This window comes from Corythoichthys intestinalis, chromosome 9 (assembly GCF_030265065.1).
Source record: "Corythoichthys intestinalis isolate RoL2023-P3 chromosome 9, ASM3026506v1, whole genome shotgun sequence".
Lineage (NCBI taxonomy): Eukaryota > Metazoa > Chordata > Actinopteri > Syngnathiformes > Syngnathidae > Corythoichthys > Corythoichthys intestinalis.
This window is the reverse complement of record NC_080403.1, coordinates 41,205,877-41,228,728: the sequence shown is the minus strand read 5'-3', so window position 1 is coordinate 41,228,728 and position 22,852 is coordinate 41,205,877. Positions and strand designations below refer to the sequence as shown.

The 22,852-nt window shown below is 38.9% G+C and overlaps 1 protein-coding gene across 19 annotated transcripts in view; it reads right to left on the bottom strand.

Annotated features, from left to right (window-relative positions):
* The window catches only part of znf740a (zinc finger protein 740a), a 35,078-nt gene extending 15,483 nt beyond the window's left edge, over nucleotides 1-19,595 (bottom strand). For 3 of the 19 annotated variants that reach the window (XM_057845177.1, XM_057845181.1, XM_057845179.1), the window contains exons 1-13: nucleotides 19,252-19,590; nucleotides 17,749-17,917; nucleotides 17,420-17,602; nucleotides 17,080-17,226; nucleotides 16,535-16,655; nucleotides 16,273-16,356; nucleotides 9,005-9,088; nucleotides 8,484-8,567; nucleotides 8,038-8,121; nucleotides 5,747-5,830; nucleotides 5,010-5,093; nucleotides 703-786; nucleotides 302-385 (exon numbers count right to left, since the gene is read on the bottom strand). In XM_057845177.1, the coding sequence (XP_057701160.1) occupies nucleotides 302-385; nucleotides 703-786; nucleotides 5,010-5,093; nucleotides 5,747-5,830; nucleotides 8,038-8,121; nucleotides 8,484-8,567; nucleotides 9,005-9,088; nucleotides 16,273-16,356; nucleotides 16,535-16,655; nucleotides 17,080-17,226; nucleotides 17,420-17,602; nucleotides 17,749-17,793 (1,168 nt within the window). In that variant the 5' untranslated portion in view covers nucleotides 17,794-17,917; nucleotides 19,252-19,590. Of the gene's footprint in view, nucleotides 1-301; nucleotides 386-702; nucleotides 787-5,009; nucleotides 5,094-5,746; nucleotides 5,831-8,037; nucleotides 8,122-8,483; nucleotides 8,568-9,004; nucleotides 9,089-16,272; nucleotides 16,357-16,534; nucleotides 16,656-17,079; nucleotides 17,227-17,419; nucleotides 17,603-17,748; nucleotides 17,918-19,251 lie in introns of all 19 variants that reach the window. The other 16 variants (XM_057845172.1, XM_057845166.1, XM_057845168.1 and 13 more) reach the window with 14 other exon arrangements.
* Between the last annotated feature and the right edge of the window lie 3,257 nt (nucleotides 19,596-22,852).

The following is a 22,852-nucleotide window of genomic DNA, read 5'->3' as shown; positions in this document are numbered from 1 at the left end:
ATAACTCATTAAATAACCGGTTTGTAATCAATAAACCACCAGAAGTACTGATTTCTCTTCTATGCGATACCTATCTATTAAAACAATACTGTAGTAGTTTATCTGCTTCTTCAAAGTCAAATACATTTTTGACAGTATAAGGTACAACCACAATTATATATTTCTACTACAAAATCTGTCATGAAAACAAAACAATTGATTAAATCCTGAGTATAAATTACAAATGAGTTATCTCCTGAAGTGAAGTGACAAATGAAAAGGTGCACACAAAATGTACTGGCCACGGTGTACGGACCCATACCAGTATGAGTGAGGCTGTGTCTCGTCAGATGGTAACGCTGACAAAACTTCATGTCACACATGGTGCAAGCATAAGGTTTCACACCTAAATGCAGAGTATCAACAGCATTAATTTGTGTCTCTGCCACAAATAAACAGCAAATCTTGATGTATATAATCCGGACTAAATTGATGTCTGTGGTTAATAACCAATGTCATACCCTAGCATTAGTTACATAGGCTAAGCATGTGCTTGTATAAACGGAGACCTTTTTACGATCAACTTATATTACACGAGCCGATCATGTCATTTGGTGCTACTATACTAAATCTGCACCATCAGCAATGTGCTAGAACACAGACATTTAACAGATGTTGCAGCATCCAAATGGTGTGGCTGTCTTAGGATTGGCAGGCGCATACCCATATGAGTGAGGCTGTGTCTCGCCAGGTGGTAGCGCTGAAAAAACCTCTTGTCACACATGGTGCAAGCGTACGGCTTCACCCCTATGCACACAAAGTACCAGCTTAAGCATGGAAAAGAAATTAATCAACTGCCGAAAATGATCGACGCTAAACTTTACTAATTGTTTAGTAAAGTTTGGTTGCACTCATCAGCGCTTCGTTTGCTGCAGAGATTCCACAGGTGAGGAAGGTCATCTGCCATTCCAATTGAACATGACTTTTCCCTATGCTTATGATTGCTAATTCTAGTGACTGTTCAAATTTCATAATACTGATAAGCAATGAAAAAAATCCCCTGGGGAGCAAAACGATCCAATCTGCAAACCTAGAAACAAACAAATCCAAAAGTATAATTGAGGTCCTAAATGGACACATTTCACAAAGCACAGCTGTCAATAGCCAATAAGAGATTTCTTGATTTATTTATATTTTTTTCAACGCTGATCGCAGGTTAGACAATTTTAGGCAGTTGGGAAAACTATGCACAATATAACATCTGCAATGCAAAATTGAACATACCAATTTAACACTGTATACAGCAGAGAGTGTATGACAACAAATACTATTACAACAAACAATCGTATGATGAGACAGTGAGACACTACTATAAAGTTTTCTCTTGTGTCAATAATTCAGCATATACCAAAATTATTTTGATAACAGAAGGCAATGAAAGTACATTTAAATGTGCAATAATTGGCCTTTGTTAGTGAATTACATATGAATTTTTAAAAAAATTGACTTAACAGGTGTAACCGAAATAAATAATTGGTACAATCCCTCACAGCAATTTATTGTCAACTAAGATGGTGAAATATTTGTACCCTCTTTAGGCAAAAAGCCTATGTACAAAATGCATTCGCTTCAGTAGTGGAACCCTGATTTACGAACGCCACAATGCCTGAGTATTCAATTGAAAAACCAAAGCCCCAACAAAAAATTGCCAATGTTCAAGCATTAAGTATTTTAGTTCATCCCTTTTGCCCACCACAGCAAACATGTTTTATGCCAAACGGTGCAACCATTTTCGGTAGGCAAATAACTCTAAGCTGCTCTTTGTGCTCTGTTTAGTGGTCTGTCACTACTTTACTTGGCAAGTGATAGCATTTCCAAGGCTAACATTGGCGAAAAAGCACAATTACATGTCAAATTGTTGTCAAGAGAAGAACCTGATTAAGTACAGAAGAAAAATGTATGGCAAGTAATTGGTAGCTCAACAGATGTGCTAATTTCGACGAGGCTTCTTCGTCGGAGTTCACCAAGTACAACAAAAAACTCTGTTGCATTTCAAGGTAAATTTAGTCTTATTTTCTTCATAATTGTAAATTTTAGTGTTATATTACTAATCATACTGGCTGTAAAGGACTCATAGGTACTCGTGACACTGTTTGGGGGTGTGTGTGGGCAGGGTAGCGGCATATAAATTAATAAGGAGGGCGGTTCCACTTTTTTTTTTTTTTAACTTGGCTATTTAAGAGATTGTTGATTGATCATGTCATGTTTGATAAGAAGTACTGAAAACTAGGCATATGCCGGTATGATATTCTGACGGTATGATAACCTTAAGCCAAAATATCCCGATTTCATGGTATTGCGGTATTGCAATTACAGCTGGAAATTGTGTTGCTTTGAGATATCTGGTTTAAAAACAAAAATAAAATTAAAAAAATAAAATAAATTTAAAAAAAAAAAAAAAAAAAATTCCATTGAATAGGATTTTTTAAAGTATATTAGCAAATTGGAACATAAGTATATTGTTTAGTAAAAATACAATTTTAAAAAATGACAAAATTCTGTATTGTAAATAAAATTAAGATATATATACACCGGTAGTCCTTTAGATGAGCCTAAACCCACAGCCACAGCTCAACATTATTACCATCAAACAAAAATTGAATTCTTTTCCATAAAAAGTAGAGGTGCACGATAATTATCGGTCCGATAATAGGAATTATGACGTCATCCCAATAACTTCAATAACATTATATATTATCGGGCCTATTAATAATATTTTAGGCACAGTGTCGGATTGGGGTGTGAGCGTTTGTTTCCACTCCTGTTTTGCCAGCATGCAAAGTTTTGTTTCTGTTCTAGAGGTCGTATTTTTCCTTCACTGAGTTATAAAACTTATGGAAATAAGCAAATGTTTGCATTTTACAGTGTTTACAAGTTCTTGAGAGGCCTTTTGGTTATTGATAACTTGGCAATTATAGAACAGCAAGCCTAAGGGGCCGTTTACATGGTGACTCGCCAAGAATACGAACAATTTCAAATTTGCATTTGCGTCTCCATTTGAACAATGTCACAATTCCGCATGAAAACGGTGTAGTATTCATGCCAGGCCCTAGGGGGTACAGGGCGACAGAGAATGATGCACTTTGACCCCACCAAGCTCCCACAGCCTGGAAAAAAATATGCCCTCCCACTCGAAGCAATGTCATTTTTGTTTTGTTCAAAACGGCACAAAAATTGAAACGCTCAACATATTTAATTTAGAAATATTATGTTTAGTAGTACCGCTGCGCACGCCAAAAGTGACGTGTACAAGTGATGACGTTAACGCTGCGGTCTCGCGCCGCAGGAGCCTTTGATATGCATGCCGAGGAGGCCCCCTTTAACCCCCCGCAATCGGATTCTTCCACTTTGGAGGCAGGATTCAGAATTTTTCGTCTTCGCCTTCCGTCTTTGCCGACACCATATGCACGCGAGGCCAGTCCGCTACTCAGTCATTGCGGTCTTTGTGTCGCAGAGTCGCCATGTAAACTGCCCCTAAGACAGTTGTTTCATGGACCAAGACGATAAACGTCTCCTCTCCAGTAGCACCAAATGTTTTTGTCTAAGGACAAGGCATAATACCTGTTGGGTTTATGTTTTAGTTCACTGCTCATTGTTCAGGGGAACACACCGTCAATGATATTGAATGATTGTGTTTGACTCAAATTATATTTATTTGAAAATATTAATGTGGCCACTTTTTTTTAAGTCAAAACTGTTCTTGTCTTTGTTTTGTGCATTATAATAATGTTCCTGTCATCATGAAAATTGTGGTTTAGTCACAGGCAAATCTATGCTGAATCAACCACTAGTATTTTTGACCAACAGGTGTTCAAAAACTCAGGTGAATATACATTGAAAAATTATATATATTATCGGTTATCGTATCGGTATTGGCCTTGAGGAGCAGGAAGTTATCGATATCGGTTTTAAAAAAATGGATATCGTGCACCCCTAATAAAAAGCTCGTGTGTATGACTCGTATCATGTTTACATGAAACACACACTCTCTTTCGCAACACAGACAGTTACTAGAGAGAAAAAACATGTTTTATCACCGCTAGACACACTAAACACGCTCGAGTTAACTCTCGTAGCTTGTGGGAAACGTTCATGACAGTGTTTATTAACCTTTAATCTTGTATAACTGCGAAATCATATTGGAGGTATTGCCTCCTTGGCAGCCACCCTCCACAAAAAGTGTTTTACATGTCGGTTAGCCCTCCTCCTCTAAGCCGCTGCCGTCTGTAACTTTTCTGTAGCCGAAGTATTCCCATACCAGCGTTTTTCTTCAATGGGGGGGGGGAAAAGTTCACGAGTTGCTCCTCCTCCAGCCATCGTGTAGCACAGCTCACTGAAACCGAGCAACAACCGGTGGGGGAGGGTTGAGCCTTTCAACTACAAGCGAGGGATTTCGCCATGCATTTTTGGGACATAAAAATAGCTAATACCTTAGGGACGGTATGACTGAAAATTTTTGCGGTTTTGAAACCATGACGTTTTCATACCACGGTATACCTTGAAACCGGTAATCGGCACATGTCTACTGAAAACCATTACATTGTGTTCAAAGCGTACAACATTTACTACAATAGGGACTTTTGCTGAGTCTATGACAATTTGAGTTTTTTGTGCTTTTTATGGGAAAATTATGTTCAATATCTAATTGTTTCCATTTACAAACCCCATTCCAGAACCATCTAAGTTCGTAAATTGAGGTTCCACTGTATTAGGCTTTCGATTCTTCGATGCCACATGACAACAAAAACACGATTAAGTAAGTAAAACAAACATGATACAAAAAATATTTTTACATAGTCAGGGAAATAGGAAGGAAACTTACCTTTAGACTATACTAGTGCTTGTAAAGTACACAGTTGAGATTACACAAACATTTTCTGCCACATAGTGACCCGTGTGGTAACAATTTAAAGGCAATAACATGACAATGAGCGTGTGACCCATATCTCATTTAAAGAAAAAAGACGTACCTGTGTGGGTGAGACTGTGTCTTTCCAGTTGGTAACGTTGTATAAATCTCATGTCACACATGGTACAAGCATAGGGCTTCACTCCTGAATAAAATACAAAAATGTTAGATGCTTTCAAAACTCACAAGCCAAACAGATAAAAGATTTAAGCACATGCAATTTGGTAATTTGTAACAGCATGCTATAAAATTGATCACAGTCAAGACATTACGCCAGAAAGACCTGGCAGACATCATAAGGTGTATAACTGGATATATAAAAAAAAAAAATTTAAACAGATCAAGAGCTATACAGTATTTAGGAGCTACTTTAATAACGTTTAGTCTTAGTGCAGATAGTGGTCAATGGTTTAGTGATGAAGATGTTACAAATGCACAATTTCAATGGTCAATTAGCCATATACTTATTCAATAAGGAGAAACGAAACTTCTCATACTAGACTTACAGACTACTGATGTCTGCCATCAAATCTAGTGTAATGTACCCGCTATTGATGTGTCATACAATGTTCTATGATAAACATGCTATAGTAACATTAGTTTTCAGTCGCACACAGAAATATATTTTTTTAGTGGACAGTTTTCCAACAAAGCCTACAGTTTTAGTCGAAACTTTCCACCAATTACATAATTATGTTATTGTAGGAAATGGGACTGGAAAAAAAAAAAAAGTTACACATGTTCTTGGTTGGTTATAGTCAAAGTTTATAAAGTAGAAGGGGAACAAATGAAGCATACCAGTATGAGTGAGGCTGTGTCTTGCCAAATGGTAACGTTGGAAGAACCTCATGTCACACATGGAGCAAGCGTACGGCTTCACCCCTGAATGCATACAGTACCAAACTTTATTAAAGTGCTCCTGTCAGCTATAAACACAAACGTATTTTTACATGTAGAAGTTAGTTTGGGGGCAATTACATACTAAGGATACTATCATATCTAACATGTCTCGAGTCACACGTTCATGCTGACACAAGGAATTTAGGTAAACCAAACTAAAAAGAACACTACAATAATCAACGAGCCCTTATTTATCTTGAGCAGCGTTTCCACTGCAAGGCACTTGTGTACACGGCTCACCTAAGCATGTATGGACAATATATAGCAAAGTGGAGACTGTGGAGAATGAATTCAACATGGTATACTACACTAGCATGTATAGTGGGGCAAATAAGTATTTAGTCAACCACTAATTGTGCAAGTTCTCCCACTTGAAAATATTAGAGAGGCCTGTAATTGTCATCATGGGTAACCCTCAACCATAAAAGACAGAATGTGGGAATAAAAACAGAAAATCACATTGTTTGATTTTTAAAGAATTTATTTGCAAATCATGGTGGAAAATAAGTATTTGGTCAATACCAAAAGTTCATCATAATACTGTTATGTACCCTTTGTTGGCAATAACGGAGGCCAAACGTTTTCTGTAACTCTTCACAAGCTTTTCACACACTGTTGCTGGTATTTTGGCCCATTCCTCCATGCAGATCTCCTCTAGAGCAGTGATGTTTTGGAGCTGTCGTTGGGCAACACGGACTTTCAGCTCCCACCACAGATTTTCTATGGGGTTGAGATCTGGAGACTGGCTAGGCCAATCTAGGACCTTGAAATGCTTCTACGAAGCCACTCCTTTGTTGCCCTGGCTGTGTGTTTGGGATCCAGCCACGTCTCATCTTCAATGCCCTTGCTGATGGAAGGAGATTTTCACTCAAAATCTCTCGATACATGGCCCCATTCATTCTTTCCTTTACACAGATCAGTTGTCCTGGTCCCTTTGCAGAAAAACAGCCCCAAAGCATGATGTTTCCACCCCCATGCTTCACAGTGGGTATGGTGTTCTTCGAATGCAATTCGGTATTCTTTCTCCTCCAAACACGAGAACCTGTGTTTCTACCAAAACGTTCTATTTTGGTTTCATCTGACCATAACACATTCTCCCAGTCCTCTTCTGGATCATCCAAATGCTCTCTAGCGAACCGCAGACGGGCCTGGACGTGTACTGGCTTCAGCAGGGGGACACGTCTGGCAGTGCAGGATTTGAGTCCCTGGCGGCGCATTGTGTTACTGATAGTAGCCTTTGTTACTGTGGACCCAGCTCTCTGTAGGTCATTCACTAGGTCCCCGTGTGGTTCTGGGATTTTTGCTCACCGTTCTTGTTATCATTTTGACGCCACGGGGTGAGATCTTGCAAGGAGCCCCAGATCGAGGAAGATTATCAGTGGTCTTGTATGTCTTCCAATTCTCTAATAATTGCTTCCACAGTTATTTCTTTACACCAAGTATTTTACCTATTGCAGATTCAGTCTTCCTAGCCCGGTGCAGGTCTACAATTTTGTCTCTGGTGTCCTTCGACAGCTCTTTGGCCTTGGCCATAGTGGAGTTTGGAGTGTGACTGACTGAGCTTGTGGACAGGTGTCTTTTATACCGATAATGAGTTAAAACAGGTGCCATTAACACAGGTAACGAGCGGAGTATCGTTAGACCTCATTAGAAGAAGTTAGACCTCTTTGACAGCCAGAAATCTTGCTTGTTTGTAGGTGACCAAATACTTATTTTCCACTCTAATATGGAAATAAATTCTTTAAAAATCAAACAATGTGTTTTTCTGTTGTTTTTTTTCCCCACATTCTGTCTCTCATGGTTGAGGTTTACCCATGTTGACAATTACAGGCCTCTCTAATCTTTTCAAGTAGGAGAACTTGCACAATTGGTGGTTGACTAAATACCGTACTTATTTGCCCCACCGTATTTTTTCTTTTTATTTATTTATTCAAATGTCACAAAAATGCAAGGATGAAAAATCTGCAGCACTTTGTCACTTATGGTCTCGTCACGCCATGCTTGGAACCTGACATGGTATAGGTACCATGTTTTGACAGAAAAAGTAGGACAATAGAGAGGAGAACCATGTAGGTATCGTGCAGTGGAAAGGCATAGGTTTCTTAGTGCTCTGACAGGTAGGGTGAGGCCTATACACTACAACACTCCATTGTGTGGTAACGTGAGAGGGGTTAAGAATAAACATGTACCCGTATGTGTCAGAGTGTGTCTCGCCAGGTGGTACCTCTGGAAAAATCTCATGTCACACATGGAGCAAGCATATGGCTTCACCCCTGTACACACAGAGCAAAAAAAGTTTTGTAAAAAGAAAAGCGCAACACCACAATGATATCTACAGGACACACCCTGTTATTATGTATCCAGACATGCCAAGGGCACTAGCACAAGTATACGGCACTACACGCAATGACCTATTGTTTCGTCTTTCACAATACAGGTTGAAAAAGTTCTAACTTTAAGTTTCTCTTTGGGCTAAGGTCAAAATGTGGCGACTCCGTGGAAGCTCTTGAACAACAGTTTCAAGTTGAAGAGTAACAAGTACTAAAAAAAATAGGCCTGAAAAGGCCAATGAAGAGAGTAAATGACTTAGGCCAGTATGAAGTTTTAAATGGATCAAAGAAGGGCAACCTCATACCAGTGTGAATGAGACTGTGTCTTGCCAAGTGGTAGCGTTGGAAAAATCTCATGTCACAAATGGAGCAAGCGTATGGCTTCACCCCTACACACAAAAAGTATATCAGTATAAGCTTTAAACAACAAATCAGAACCATCAACTCTTCCCTCACGGTGGCTCCGATTCATACACGCATTCTCCCAGCAACTAATGTTTTTACGTGTACAATGCCCATATTGCTGTGAGCCACATTAAAATGTGTTTGAAGATTTGTTTTTAGCAACAGAAAAATGCTGACAAGAGTCATGGTAGAGCATTCAGCGGGGGAAAAGCTGACGTTTCGTACTGTTACGTGTACACGTAATACTAGACTTCTTTTATAATTGGCTGTCGGAACATGTCTGGATACATCGTTATTCTTCCTAATATTTCAAGATATGTAAACTTTTAAGTCAACTAACGCCATGATATCTTTACTTTGAATTGAGTGGAGGAACTTCTACAAACATCTACCGGAGAAGCTAGAGTAAGCAGACGCATACCAGTATGAGTGAGGCTGTGTCTTGCCAGATGGTAACGTTGGAAGAACCTCATGTCACACATGGAGCAAGCATACGGCTTCACCCCTATATACACAAAGTAACACATTAGCGGCGACCTCGTTTTGGCATTAAAAGGGACAATCATTAAATTCTTTCTTAAATCCAATTGTCTTGGTAATTGGAAGAATTTGTTGTGTGGAATTATGGCACAAGAACAGCCACGGGATGTGAGCCAAGCATGCGTGAACGAGACACACAAATCAGCAGCAGCAAGACAGCAAAGAAATGTGGGATACAGCTATCACACTGGCCGACAGAAGCAGAACACATTCGCGCCACTAGTGACTATGATGAAGTGTTGTTTGAGACAATTTTTTTTTTGTTTTAGGCATGACTCCAAAGTGATGACTTAATCTGGTATTTAAACTTGTCATTCAATTCCTGCTCCAAACACACAACATTAAACATTTTCCTAAAAGCCTCAACTAAAAAGCCAGAGATAATTACAGCTCAGCTACATGAGCTGCAGTCATTAATGTGCATGTAGATGTGGGTGGACATCAAAGGACTATTGGTAACTCACCATGAAATTGCTTCAGTAAAAATGCTGGAGGAAATGACAACTCTACAAACCAACTGTAACATGTTGTTCCCCTATAATAAATTGTAAGCGTAATTCAAACACAAACACAATAATTATGAATTATTTAAAAAAAAAAAAAAAAAAAAAAATATATATATATATATATATATATATATATATATAAAATATAATTTTCAAAAATGTTGAAGTCAAACGGTATTACAACAGGCCATAGACTAAACGCAAAAACACACAACGCATACAAAGATGCCAAAGCCTGATGTCAAAATCCTGAAAAATTTTCCCCCATCGAAGAAAACAAAATCGCTGGTATGGAAATACTTCGGCTACAGAAAAGTTACAGACAACCGCAGCTTAGAGGAGGAGGGCCAACCAATATGTAAAACATGTTTGCGGAGGGTGGCTGCTGAGGAGCCAATAAACCAATGTAATTTAGTATTTATTCATAACTAAAGGTTAGTAAACAATGTCATGAACATTTCCCACCAGCTACGAGAGTTAACTCCAGCGTGTTTAGTGTGTCTAGCGGTGGTAAAATGTGGTGTTTTTTTCTCTCTCTGGCAACTGTCTGTGTTGAGAAAGAGTGTGTGTATGATGTAAACATGATACGAGTCATACACACGTGATTTTTTATGGAAAATAGTTCATTATTTTTGTTCTGATGGTAACGTTGAGTTGTGGCTGTGGGTTTAGGCTCACCCAAAATACTGCAGTTATTTTAATTTTATTTAGAATATTTCAGTCATTTTATTTTCTTTATTTTTATTATTACGGTATTTTAACTTAACATTACGTATACTTATGTTCCAATTTGCAAATGTTTTGAAAAATCAAAATTCTGTTCAATGGAAAAGTTTGTTATGTTTGTATCTCAAAGTAACACATTTTAGAGCTGTTATTGCAATACCATGATACCGTGAAACCGTGATATTTTAGCTTAAGGTCATCATACCGTCAGAATCTTATACCGGCACATGCCTACGCCCAACACAAATTGACACCAGCTCACTAAAAAAGAGCAGTGACATAGCCATATTTCCCTGCAACACTTGAAGCACATCCATTCAAGTATTACCATAATTGTAGAACAAGTTATTAACTAACTTGTCTAGGATCAAAAATTGCCGATTCACCAAGAAGTATCGAAACATTTCAACGACACTGAAAATTCCACAATACTGTATTATGTAAATGCAGAGGTGGGCAGTAACACGTTACATGTACTTGAGTAACTTTTTATGAATAATGTACTTCTGAGTGTAGTTTTATCACGCCATACTTTTTACTTTTACTTGAGTAAGTTTGAAACATTACTCTTACTCTGCTACTTTGGGCGGTACTAGAGTCATTATATTTTTCCTCTTTATTTTACATATTAGATTTTACTTGGTTTTTACGTGAGATGCCCACAGCAGTTCTACCAGTTTCCCCAATAAGATGTCACAACAATATACGCACGATTCCATTATACCAAGCAGACATAACAATACTGTCACATGACCACACACAGCCTTGCAGTTGGAAATCCTTTGACCACGCTGGCTTGTTCAATCACGTGGCATCTTTAAAGCACCGTAAAAAATAAACTATTTCAAAGGGAGCGCTACATTACTGCATCAACATTACTTGCAGATTTCAACTTTCCTTACAGCACGGAAAACCGGAGATATGATTGTTTTAATTTTATGGTAGGAAGTGTTTTCTCCACCAGGGGGCACTCATACTATTTGGATGGGTGATGTTTCATTTCTGGGGATTTTCCTAGTCGGAACTCGATGGTTTTTGTGTAGTTTTTGGCAGTATAATAATAACAGCTCAAATTGATGATGATGTGCAGCAAAAAAGAAAATACAATTTTATGTAAAAAAATCTGACATTGTGAGTAGTCACTCACAATGTTACTTAACAATTTAGTAATCTTTAGAGATGCACGATAATATCGGTCACCGATAATTATCAGCCGATAATGGCAATTATGACGTCACACAGATAATCCAGATAAAACGAAATTCAACCGATAATGCAATCCGATAATTATATACTTGATTTAGCCTCCAAATGTGCGCAATCAACAGTTTTGTCCAATTGTGCTAGTTTTAAGGAGGTGTTTTTGCAGTGTAGTAATGTGATATATGTTAGGAATGGCTTACTTTTAAAGGCATTTTTGTGCAACTTGGGTGTTTACTCTCTCAGTAATTGTTGCCAAAAGCTTACCATTACACAACGTCATTGCCATTGTTTAGTTGTTGGAATTTACTACCTGTTCACATTTGATGTGGAGAAAAATAGCACTAAATTACACTTTTGCACAGTAACATTTGATCTTTGTATACTTTAAAAATTTTACATTCATATTTGAATAGAATTATCGGCGTGACATTATCAGTTATCGGGTGGAAGGGGCAGGAAATTATCGGTTATCGATATCGGTTGAAAAATGTATTGTCGTGCATCACTAGTAATCTTTTCACCAAATACATTTTTACTTACTAGTAAATTTCTTGGACGACTACTTTTACTTTTACTTGAGTAATGGTATTGTGAAGTAAAACTAGTGTCTTACTTGAGTAAAATTTTTGGCTACTCTACCCACCTCCAACATTGTGGTGATAACTCTATAATCAACAACATACCAAGAATGTCCATAGTCAGAAAACTATGTGATTAGAATGTCAAGCTTTTCGGTAGAAGAGTGATTAAGACACAGTTCTAAATTTTGTATTTTTCTAATACTGGCGCACAAGAATGTGAAAAAGGAGTCAAATTTCTATTGAAATGTCATGTTTTGTCAAGCACTTTTCCCTAGATCGCAGCTTATGTACCAATATAAGAAATAATATAAGAATAATATATTGACAAAAGATTCTGAAAACTACATTTCAACATAGCTCTGGTTTTGTGTAAATAACGGATGTCGCAAGGTATCCACAACAAAGCAATTTGGCACACAAAGTGCAATCATATCTTACATAAATTATCTTGCAAATTATCATTCTTCTGATTGACGATGGTTAGACAAAAGCTGTGATGCAGATGGACTGGATCTGGCCGAGTGTTAGTGTTCACGGTTAGCCACCGCTTGTAACGTACGTTGCGTTGTGGACATGAAACAATTTAAGTTAGCATCCTTTAATTACAGCAATTTGCGATGAAAAATTGGGTTGAGAACTGATTTTAAGGCCAATATGAGAACAACAACAAAAACGTCAAATTCAAGAAAAATATTATACGTACAACATAAAAGGGTTGTTGTGTTTTGGACACCACGGTAAATTAGTTTTGTTGAATATTAATATACAAACAAATAATTATTTTCATGCAAAGTGGGTCTACCACAGGGGACACAGTCCGGGCATGTAAAAAGCAGTAGTATGGAGCTTCAATCATTCATCCTACAGGTCTGACAACCTCACAAATGGATGTCACAAAAAATAGCATGACACCTATTACTGGATTTTTTTAAGATGCCAAACTCAGGATGCAATTACTCTTTATTTTCTAATGAAAATGGTGAATATTTTCCTGGTGTCCCTATCAACATAAATGTCTACATGTGGCTCATTTAAGTTGACTTGTTCTAAATATATACAGTGATTTTGTGGGACAGCTTTTCTATACTCAATATGTCTGGAATATTTTTTTTTTTACTTTTGATCTTGAATTATCTTATGTATATTTGGTATCATTATACTTTCTCGGGGAAAAAAAAAAAGTATTTTTTTCTCTGAAGAATGATTTGTTATAAAAAAAAAAAAAAACTGAACGAGAATTGTCTTTAAAATCTTTCAAGAATTAGAAAAATACACATCTACCGGTATGTTGTTTTGCTTTGGCCTCTCTTTAAAAATAATCTTGATGTCAAAGCACATTTTTAGTGAAACAATCACATTCTAGTAAAGTCAATTTACTTACGTTAATGTGAAAATTCGTAAAAAAAAGTTGTCCTTCTATAGTATAATAGTCCCTTGATGTCCATGCAATGATTTTCAATAGAAAAAAAAAGTGTTTTTGCAACATAAAAATTGAAAAAAAAAAACAGCACAACGGCCCCTTTTATTGAGGACCAACACCATGGTCCAAGAGTCAATTTTGAAGTCCACCATCAAAAAAATCTTGCTTTTTTTTTACATAAAAAAACAATGCTTACTAAGAATCATATGGAATTCACCGAGTAATGAATTGGATTTTAGGAAAAATGCAATGTTTATCTCGGTTTCAGTCGATTTTTCAGTCTAGATGTTCAAACCTGTTCAAGGGTCACAAATACTGACAAATCACGGAATTAACTGAAACCCTGGCCAGCTGGTGAAGACCAAAACATGCCCAACGCCCCCACTTGTTACAACTAATCTTAGTGTATTTACGGTTAAAATTTCAAGTATTTGTTAACTGCAACATAACATAATGAATGAGTATTACTTTTATTCTTTTTTTTTAGTTTTTGTTCCAAATATGCTAGGGACATAGCTATAGTGACAGGTATTACAAATACTATACATATCTGTATACCTGTTGCCACACAGAGTAAAGTACGGTATTTCTGTAACTAAATAGACATGATCGTTAATTCATAATGCATACTTTTGAATTATGTTTGGTGATTTACCATTAGGTGTTTCTATTGTAAAACAGATGTCTTGGCGCCTCAAAGCCTTGAAAACACTAGTCTTATGGCTGCAAAATAAAATCTCACATCATCAAACAAGGCTAATATGATTGCACACATACTGAGATGTTTCAATCTAATACAGGGGTGTCCAAACTTTTTGCAAAGGGGGCCAGATTTGGTGTCGTAAAAATGTGGGGGGCCGACCTTGGCTGACGTTTTTTACGTAGAACAATTAGGGCTGTCAAAATTATCGCGTTAACAGGCGTTAATTAATTCTTTTTTAATTAATCACGTTAAAATATTTGACGCATTTAACGCACATGCCCCGCTCAAACAGATTAAAATGACAGCAAAGTGTCATTTCCACTTGTTACTTGTGTTTTTTGGTGTTTTTCCGCCCTCTGCTGGCGCTTGGGTGCGACTGATTTTCTGGGTTTCAGGCTTCAGCACCATAATTATTATTGACATCAACAATAGCGAGCTACTAGTTTATTTTTTGATTGAAAATTTTACAAACTTTATTAAAACGAAAACATTAAAAGGGGTTTTAACATAAAATTTCTATAACTTGTACTAACATTTATCTTTTAAGAACTACAAGTCTTTCTATCCATGGATCGCTTTAAGAGAATGTCAATAATGTTAATGCCATCTTGTTGATTTATTGTTAAAATAAACAACTACAGTACTTATGTACAGTATGTTGAATTTATATATCCATCTTGTGTCTTATCTTTCCATTCCAACAATAATCTACAGAAAAATGGCATATTTTATAGATGATTTGAATTGCGATTAATTACGATTAATTAATTTTTAAGCTGTGATTAACTCGATTAAAAATTTTAATCATTTGACAGCCCTAAGAACAATATATTTAAGCAAATTTTAGCAAGCCATTCTGTGCGTCACATTTGCTTTATTATTTTCTCACAACTAGCCTTTGTGGCGTTCTCTTTCGACTCTCGGGCTCTTGCGAAATAGTACTATGAAACAAGCTAGCTTCAAGTTGCTTCAATTTCTCACAACGTATCTTCCCTGTAATCTTGTCGTACATGTCGTACAAGTAAAGGGTCACATGGGGAAATGTCGAATGCTGCTGCCTTTTAGTGGGTAAATGAGGAGCAGCATTTAGTGTGTAAGCTACTTCATATGCTGGTAAAAGTACTGCTGACCAGTTTATTAAGTCGGTGTGCGGGCCAGACCTTATTGATTTTAGGACAGAGGCTGGGGGCCGGATGAAATTTGACCACGGGCCACATTTGGCCCCCAGCCCGGACTTTGGACATGTCTGATCTAATAGGTATTAAAGACAGATAATTATATGTATTATATTTATGTATCTAATGATAATCCTATGTAAATGACACCAGCTCCTGTATGAGGTAATGTTTTGAATCAAAAATGAAACAAATGGTTCATTCTTTGTGTTGCGTGAAAAATCTGGAAAAATGACATACGTTATTAAAGGTTTGGACAGGTTTTTAAAAACTTTCTATTCCTACATTCTAGCCAACTATAAAAAAATAGTCTTTCAACTCACTAATGCATAAAAGACTAAATGTAGTTTAAGCGTGGTTGTAAAAAGGTCACTTCTGTCTTCCTTAAAATCTTGACTCAGGATCAAGAAACCACAGATGACAGTATGAAGCATCCACACATATTTGATTTGGGGGAGGAAAAAAAACAATGTGCATATGTAGTCTGTGCGATCTATAGTATTCCAAATAGTAAAAGCTGCACTGAAACAACACATGACACAAGCAAAACTACATAAGCAAGGGTTTTTATTAGTGGACTTGGCACTGATGGACCACAATGTGACACACTGTCTGGAGCAGGTTTACTTGATGCTGAAGAAATAGAAGACTTAAAATGCTGACGTATAAAATTCACAAAAATCTGACAGATCAGATTTTTTTGCGTGGTGGCTTTGTTGGAAATTACTGTCCACAGACAAAATGAACTCTGAACATCCGACCATTATTTCAAGTGTCATACTGAAAGGTAGTCCGGAGTATATATGCAATATGGGTACGGTTAAAAGACGCATACCCGTGTGAATGAGGCTGTGTCTCTCCAGGTGGTAACGCTGAATAAACCTCATGTCACATACGGCACAAGCATACGGCTTCTCCCCTAAACCGAAGAGCACCAGTTTTAGTTCAAGCCCCCACAGAAACCACTAAAACTGTGAGGCAAAACCTATTATACCAAACAGGCCATTTTAAACCTTACAGTTGCTGCACAGTGCTATATCCAGACCATTATAGATGTGCCGTTTTTAAAGCACTAAGGTTATTAGTATGAAGCATACCTGTGTGAATGAGGATATGTCTTTTCAGGTGGTATCCACTTCTAAACGCTCCGTAACAGTGGTCACAAATAAAGTTTTTCTGTACTTTGGAAGATGGACCGTTCTCATCTCCACCTGTGCCCTGAGAAGGACAATAATAAACAGTTGTTCAGGAACACACCTTGTGCACCAGTCATTAACTAATGTTTGTTTCCATACCTTTTCCTGACAATCTCGTTAATGAATAGTAATACGAGTCTGATATTTTTATCCTACAATCGAGGTGTATTTTAAAACTTTTCCAGAAAGGGGATGAATTTACAATCCCTTCCAAACGGCCATGGTGCTGCTCCCCGTGCTATGCACACAACTGCTGTTATTGTGCACTGCTCAGCCCTACTCCCCTCCCCCCTGCTTTCCTCTCCAGAGCCTCTACCCCCTCCATGTCTTCCATGCGCTCCTCCCCCCGCCCCCACACACACACAAACAAATGTGCAGACTAGGGAGAGCCCCAAGAGGGGGAGCGCTCCGAGACTGTTCCCTGTTTTGCAATCACAGCCACTGACCTTCCCTCCCCTTCCCTCTTGTTCTCTCACTTTACAGGGCGCCACTGATTTCCTGTTCTTTTTTTTCTGCTGCAGGTCCTCATTGGTCCTCATGTCCTTCTCGTCCAGCAGGCGCGGAGCTTGGAATTCACCTTCCTTCCGGATCAGCTGAAATAAAGCACACAGAGGAGAAAAATATTTTTAAATGACTGGTTTTTCAAACCTATTCAAATTTCGAACACTTATTATTTACAAATCCAGTAGTGAAAATGTGCAGTTTTTGCCTGGTACTAAGAAAAAAAAAATCAACACTTTTCTTGCGTTTTCCCTGCCCATATTTTTTCAAGTGAATCATCCTAACCAGAGGTGGACAGCTCATGCCAGACGGCAGGATCATGTGACTCTGGGGACCACGGTCAGGTCCGTCTCTCTGAGGCGGTGTATGTCCGAGTGGCGCCATCATCTTTTTGGGTGGAGCTGCCATGGTGCTCGCCTGCATCAAGGCCATGCTGGAGAGCACCGCTTCGCAGCCAAGCAGACCGGCCTGGAAAGTTACAGATCAGATTTAAGATGAACCATCTGTTGACTTGCAGCTAATTGCATTGCATTTATCAACGACAACATCCTGAGTGACATAAGACTGATCATCAAAAGTGACTTGCAACCACTTTGGTGTTATAAAACACAAACCCATTTCATATGGTCGCGGACTGAGCTGCTGGGCAGATGTGACATTGCTGTGGTAACGGTGTGTGTGAGCGCAGGGACAGGGGTGGGGACAAGGTCATCCAGAGAGCCGTCAGTCAGGATGGTCAGGCTGGTGGGAAGCCACACCCACCTCACTCATCTAGCATTCAAACTGAAGAAGAGGAGGATGTGGATGAAATAGACAACACATGGAATCACAACAGCATCACTTGTCTTTATAGCTATGTGTTCTCTATTGGTCATGTTTATGCAAGTTTTGGGTTTTGGTACTATACATGTACTTTTATATAATACCCATCTCACAAAATTATTGACATAATTGTATAATTTTGCATTATAATGGGACATTCATTTATTGTCTTAAAAGATCTTACAGTAAAATGTGATGATCGTGTTAACAATCCTAATTTACATTTGGTATTGGTACTAATTTATTCCTGATCAATAAGCAGCACAGAAATATATGGCAAGAACTGACAACATAAATATCATGGGACAGTTTGACGGGGTACTTGTGATATGGATTTATATGGGGAAATGGCGTTTAATCAGCCACAGTGTTGTAAAATTTCAAAACAAACGTATTCTGTTGCTCTTTTCTTTGTGTAGACTAATTTTGTTGGATAAAAAAAATGGGGAAAAATACTGACGTGTAGTCAACTTCGAATGGCTAAGAATGATTTCTCAGATTTTGAAAGACATTCGGACTACACTAAATTGACCTTAAGCAACGAGCTAAACACGATCTTTGCAAAGCTTTTGATAACGAGAAGGGTCCATAATTGCGAATATCTATTGTACTGAGCCTAATGCATGTACTGTATTTTATAATTCGTTAAAATCAAGTACTATATTCAAAACCAAAGTTAAACATATACATCAAGTATTTGAATGCTACATTAGCTTTGCTTAGCTAACCTTCATACCACTTGTTACTGAGTAATAAAATGAACAACACTACTTTGCAGACAAAAAGTATACATTATGAAATATGTTATGGGTACGATGGTGGTACTTTTCTAGCACATTTCTTTCCTGAGGAACAGAAATGTATTTTCTGCATTTTGCTGGGCTTGGCCTTCGCTCTGCAACCAAGCCTGACGCTGGTTGAGCAGAGGTTGAACGGGCCACTACAATCTTACATCTCGCATGTTATTTTCCGTCATTTAATCATTTATTACACATAGGAGGCCGACAAAAGTATCCGTCGCGAAGCGACGGTAAAACAACTGAATTCTCTGCGTGAATCTTGAAGACAAAGCACGAGTCGCTTGAGACTAGATGAGGCGATAACGACGCTCATAATGGCCGTCGTGCAGACTCCCCCTCTCGACGCACAAGCTAACGTTAGCCATCGAAGCTAAAACATCGAGTAAATGTCTCTCTATCACCCTGGCCCTTCGGAGGTCGTCTAGAGCGGAGCAGAAAATTAATCGAGAAAATCCACCAACTGCAGAAAAAGCTAATCAAAGCGTGATCGGTTACCTTGTAGCTCAGGTCGGGCCGACGATTTTCCAAGAGCGTCTAGTTTACAAACACAGGAAACGCCACAGGATGTAAGGACCCACTCCCCCACGCAGCAGCAACAGCACAGCCTCCCCGAGCCAAGAGATCATCTTCTTCAACCACTCGGTGGCCAGCGTCGCCTCAAAGACCTCCTATGTCCTCGTGGAAACCATTTTGACATTAGATCACGGTGTTTACTCGACGTTTCGATGATTGTTGTGCGGTTGTTTTTCGTGGGAGTAGCCCTCGCGCGGTTTGCTGCGGACAGAGGCGCGACCATAGACTGAAGAGAGAAGCAGATGGAGGAGGAGGACGAGAAGAAGGGGAGGAGATGAGTACAGTGATCCCTCGTTTTTCGCGGTTAATGGGGACTAGAACCCCCCCGCCCCCCAAAAAAGAATTTAGTCTAACATTTGTGTGTGTGTGTGTGTGTGTGTGTGTGTGTGTGTGTGTGTGTGTTCAATATATTTATTCTGATTTATCATTGGAAAGAGATACAAAGTAACCCTAACCCTACAAAGTATAATTTAAAAACAGTTTTATGTATATATTTATATAAATGGTTTTTAAGCACTTCAAATGTAGTAATTATGATAGGTTTTAAACACGTTACTGTCCCACTGAATAATAATTATTTTTTTAACCTGTCCTGTTCAGCTGCTTGACACGGAGAATGGAGATCTGAGTGTCCGATTGATCTGAAAAGTTTTAATATAGCACATAGGAGTATGACAAACATCCATTGTGATCATTCAACATACCTCGTTCATCAGGAGAAAGCAGTGAATAGGAAGGGGATATGGAGGAACAAAAGAAAAGAGGGAGAGAGACCGAAAAAGCACAAACAACAACAAGTAATACATTAATCGCCTACTCTAACTAACTATGAATATGTTGGAGCTATCGCTAGCAAGTTGTATTTCCGGTTGACACCATGTGGGGGGCCTGATAACCAAGGAAAGGGGGGGGGGGTCTGAGAGATAAGTGATTGGAAGGTGTGAAGTGTACCTAAATCATCCATGTGGTCTAACACCCAGTATTTGTGTGAATCCCTTGCAAGTGTAAGTATGTTGGCATCCTATTCTATGCTGTCTTTTCGCTAATCCTGAGACAGAGGTTTCCTACTTGAGTGTGTCTAATTTCACTTAGTCATGCGTGAGTACCATCTAACGTGATAGTCCAGCAGGCGAATGGAGATGCAGCGTGGGTGCCACCCCAAGGCCCCAGCCCTCCTCCAGCCCAGCTGGAAGGGGGAGGGGGCAGTAAGCCAGCGCAGCCCATCCCTCCTCCAGCCCAGTGGCCCAATGGGGCCATCGCCACCCCCCAGGGATCCAGGGTGGTCCCCCGGGCCACCCGTGCCCCATCTACCAGTCTTCAGGGATGGGAAGAGGGGACGCACCGCCTACCCACGCCCACCCACCCGACCCACAAGTCGCAGCCCCCCAGCCACCGCGAAACACAGCAGGACCTCCAAAAGGCCACCTACCCCAGGGTGGGGCAGGGCCACAGAATTATTTTTAAACAAGAAAAAAGGATAGACGCCAAATCCTTAAAAAAAAAATAAAAAGTTTGAAAAAAAATTCTTGTCTTTATTAAATGCTTCATTTAGTGAGTCCACTCAAATCCACTCAAGCTGCTCACTTACACACATTGAGTTGCCACAGCAACTGTTTTAACAAGTTAAACGATGTTGACGCATGCGGCGCTTTGAAGTCTTGGCTTACAAGCGTCGCTGGCAAGATCGAACCTTAACTGTCTGTCCATCATCGTTAACTTAAATAAGCAACTCCAGTGCACTGCCTGACCAAGAAAAGCGCAGGAGCGAGAGTGAGAGATTACGTGATCGGATCGGGACAGCTCTATAAAATTTCATTTTATTCTATTATTTATTTATTTTATTTTTTCATTCTTTCATTTCTCACGATCGAAAAAATATAAATCGACAATTGTCATAATGTAAAAATAAAAGTCTGATCTAAACTGTTCCACTCATGATCCCTCGTTTTTCGCGGTTAATGAGGACCAGAACCCGTCGCGATAAGTGAAAAAGCGCAAAGTTGCGCACCCCCACCCCCTCATTTTTTTTTTTTGTTTTTTGTGTATGTTCAATGTATTTATTCATATTTAGCATTGGAAAGAGATACATTTTTTAAAAATCAAAGTATAATTAAAATATATACTATATATTTTCTTTTTTGAAAATAAACGGTTTCTAAACACTTCAAATGCAATAATTATGATTACTTACTTCGGTTACTGTCCCACCGAATTATTTTTAAACAAGAATGAAGTGCTGTACTGTAGTAGAAAAATGCCTGGCTTTATTAAATGCTTCTGTTACCTCCCTTGGCTGTGAATTTTAGAGTGACATGTGGAAATTACAAACTGCTCAGAGTCCCTTTTACATTTGGCATTCATTGCCACGAACACAACACGTCTGGCTGCCTCGAATGTTGCCACGATGGACGGAGGGCGCGAAGTTTCAAGCGCGAAGTAGTGGGCAATCCCTGTAATACATTTGCCCGCAGCCGTCACTTTTACTCGTAACATTCGGCCAGCTGTATAAAAGCGAACAATTACGGTATTATGTGCACGCAATACACTTTTAATTTGAAAAGTGGAACAGATGTGCTCACATGTGAAGCACTTGCCCGCATAGCTCAGTATATGGACCCTGGAGGTATAAATGGGTCTGAGCAGGTCATTACAGTCATTCATACTCATGGTTTCACCAAAACAAAACAAAATGATCAAATAATAACAAACTAAAGAGCATAATTAGCAAGTAATAAAACAACTAGAACAGTAACTGAACTTTGAACATTATTTACATCCATAGCGCAGCAATGCATTCTGGGAGGCATGGGGGAGTACTCGCAACACTACATGTTGGATGACAAAATAAATGAAATCTACAGCATTCCTCACCTAAAATTGAAGGTTGGAAGTGATTTGGATTTTTAAGAAGCATGGAAAGACAAAAACTAATGATGGCCAAATGAAGCTTTGCAGCCAGGTGGTTTGCATGTGGTTCAAAGCTTCATGGTGGTTCGTTTGCTCTATCATGCTATCAAGAAGTCTAGAAGCCCAAGAGGACAACAGTGTTGAGAATTCTATGGCAATTTGTTGCAGATATTGACATGAATAACAGCTCAGCCTCCAAGTGAGCTGGAATAAAACCAAGTTCATGTATGTCGGTGATGGACCAGATCCACCTCCTATTCGTATCGGTAGTGGCATTGCAGAGCCGGTCAAGAACTTTGTGTATCTGGGGTCCATGGTGAAAGATAATAGGGACCTAACCCTAGAGATTAATTGCAGAGAGCCATGGCAGCATCTACCCTGCAGTATCTCTGGAAACCACTCTGGCGGCACCAGACCATCTCATGCAAGACAAAGCTCCGGATTTACATCTCCGCCGTACTCTCCATCCTGCTTTATGGCTCAGAAACATGGCCCCTGAACCACACTCTCGCCACAAGAATCAATGGCTTTGATAGCAGGGGCTCTCAGAACACTCGAGAACATCAGGTGGCCCCAGCGAGTTTTCAATGAAGTGCTTAGAGTCCGTACGTGCCAG